We start from the raw sequence: 1,762 nt of genomic DNA, 5'->3' as shown, positions 1-1,762 counted from the left end.
TGGGGATGCATTATAGCAAATATAACGAGCATGCATTGCGTTCGTATGAACAGGTGGATACGCCTTCCACGAGACCTCGAGCGGGCCGGGACTGCATGCCCAAGTGGCGGTCATGGAGTCGAACACACAACAAGCAACGGGCGCCGCGGGTGAGTTGATTAACGTCTTGTGAGGATTGCTAGTTGTTTATTTCATGTTTATGAAGCTTGGCATCTAGTATTGCGATACATCTTTGTATTCGCTTTCGCTAATGGTATGTGTGGTGTGAATATATATATATATATATATATATAATATATATATATATATATATATATATATATATATGTATAATTTATATATATATATATATATATATATATAGATATAATATGTAAGTGTACTATATATATATATATATATATATATATATTATATATATATATATATATAATGTGTTTGTGTGTGTGTGTGTTGTGTGTGTGTGTGTGTGTGTGTGTGTGTGTGTGTGTTGTGTATTATATATATATATATTAATATAATATATATATATATATATATATATATATATATATATATATATATATATTGATATTGATATATATACATATATACATACACATTATCTTTTATATTTGTTGTCTTCATTGAATTATAAAAGTAATAAACATTATCTAAATCAATTCCAGGAAAATGCCTTAAGTTCTGGTACACCTTAGACGGCCTCAGTGCAAACGAACTGCGCGTACGTGTCAAGGGCGTCGACTCCGAAGATATGGTCACGATATGGGAGACCCGCGACCAGACGCGAGGGGACTGGAAAGAGGCTCAGGCGCTCTACACCTTCACGACAAATCATTCGGTAGGCAGAGTCAAGCAAATGTTTTGTTTGTTTATCTATATATACTTAACTACTGATTTTTGTTTTTTGGTTTGTATATTTTTCCTTTGTTTTGTTATTTTGCGATAATGCTTCCTCTTGCCTATATTTTCACTGTTCTTCTTTGTCATTTCCCTCTTCTTTATTTTGTCTTCTGCCACCTGCTTGCATTCCCTCTTTCTCTCCCTCTCATGCTCTTTCTCTCCCTCTCCCTCTTTCTTTCTATACACCTTTTCCCATCTATCTTTCTATTCATCCACCAATCTGTCTCTCTCCTATTTCCCTGCTTTGAATACCATATACGCAAACGTTTGCTCTTTCCCCAACGCCTTACCCTTCTTCTCTGCACCCATTGCCAACAGCTCGTCGTGGAAGCCATCCCCGCGTCCAACGCCGATCCCTTTAACATATTCCGAGGTCACGTAGCTGTGGATGACCTTGGGGTGAGGCCGGGTCAGGAATGCATCGGCCTGTGCTCCTTCGAAGGTGGCATGTGCGACTGGAACAACGCTCAGAATGATGACTTCAATTGGAGACTCGTAAGGACCGCCCTTTGGCTCACGCATACGATATATGAATATGCATTTAAACAAATATGCGTGAACCATTTGCTTATATATACGTATGAGTGTGTTTGTGTGTAAGCATCAGCAGCGTGATACATTTACAAATTCCTTTCCCTATCACCTCCCATACATCCATTGACCGACCCCTTCCTCAATCTCCAGGGGCGCAGGGGTCGGGGCAGCATGGGGCGCACCCAGAGGAAAGACAGGAGAGAAGAAGAAAGACCCAGAGAGAGAGAAACCCCATAATCATTACAGGTCCTCCTAGGGACCACAGCAGTTCACAGGGTACCTCTCTTGGCGGCGCTTACGTCTACATAGACTCCGGGTTCCCCCG

At 40.2% G+C, this 1,762-nt stretch overlaps 1 protein-coding gene across 1 annotated transcript in view; it reads left to right on the top strand.

Moving 5' to 3' along the window:
• The window catches only part of LOC122259040 (MAM and LDL-receptor class A domain-containing protein 1), a 29,884-nt gene that overhangs the window by 7,784 nt on the left and 20,338 nt on the right, over positions 1–1,762 (top strand). The window contains exons 5-8 of the mRNA XM_086551736.1: positions 54–149; positions 669–841; positions 1,222–1,398; positions 1,650–1,762. The exon at positions 1,650–1,762 is cut by the window's right edge and continues 50 nt beyond it. Coding sequence (XP_086407862.1) covers positions 54–149; positions 669–841; positions 1,222–1,398; positions 1,650–1,762 — 559 coding nt within the window. The remainder of the gene's footprint in view (positions 1–53; positions 150–668; positions 842–1,221; positions 1,399–1,649) is intronic.

The sequence above is a fragment of the Penaeus japonicus genome, unplaced genomic scaffold (genome assembly GCF_977035675.1).
Source record: "Penaeus japonicus unplaced genomic scaffold, GWHDUDI00000001_assembly GWHDUDI00000025, whole genome shotgun sequence".
Lineage (NCBI taxonomy): Eukaryota > Metazoa > Arthropoda > Malacostraca > Decapoda > Penaeidae > Penaeus > Penaeus japonicus.
The sequence above is the reverse complement of the archived record's forward strand: the minus strand, read 5'-3'. Positions and strand labels throughout refer to the sequence as shown.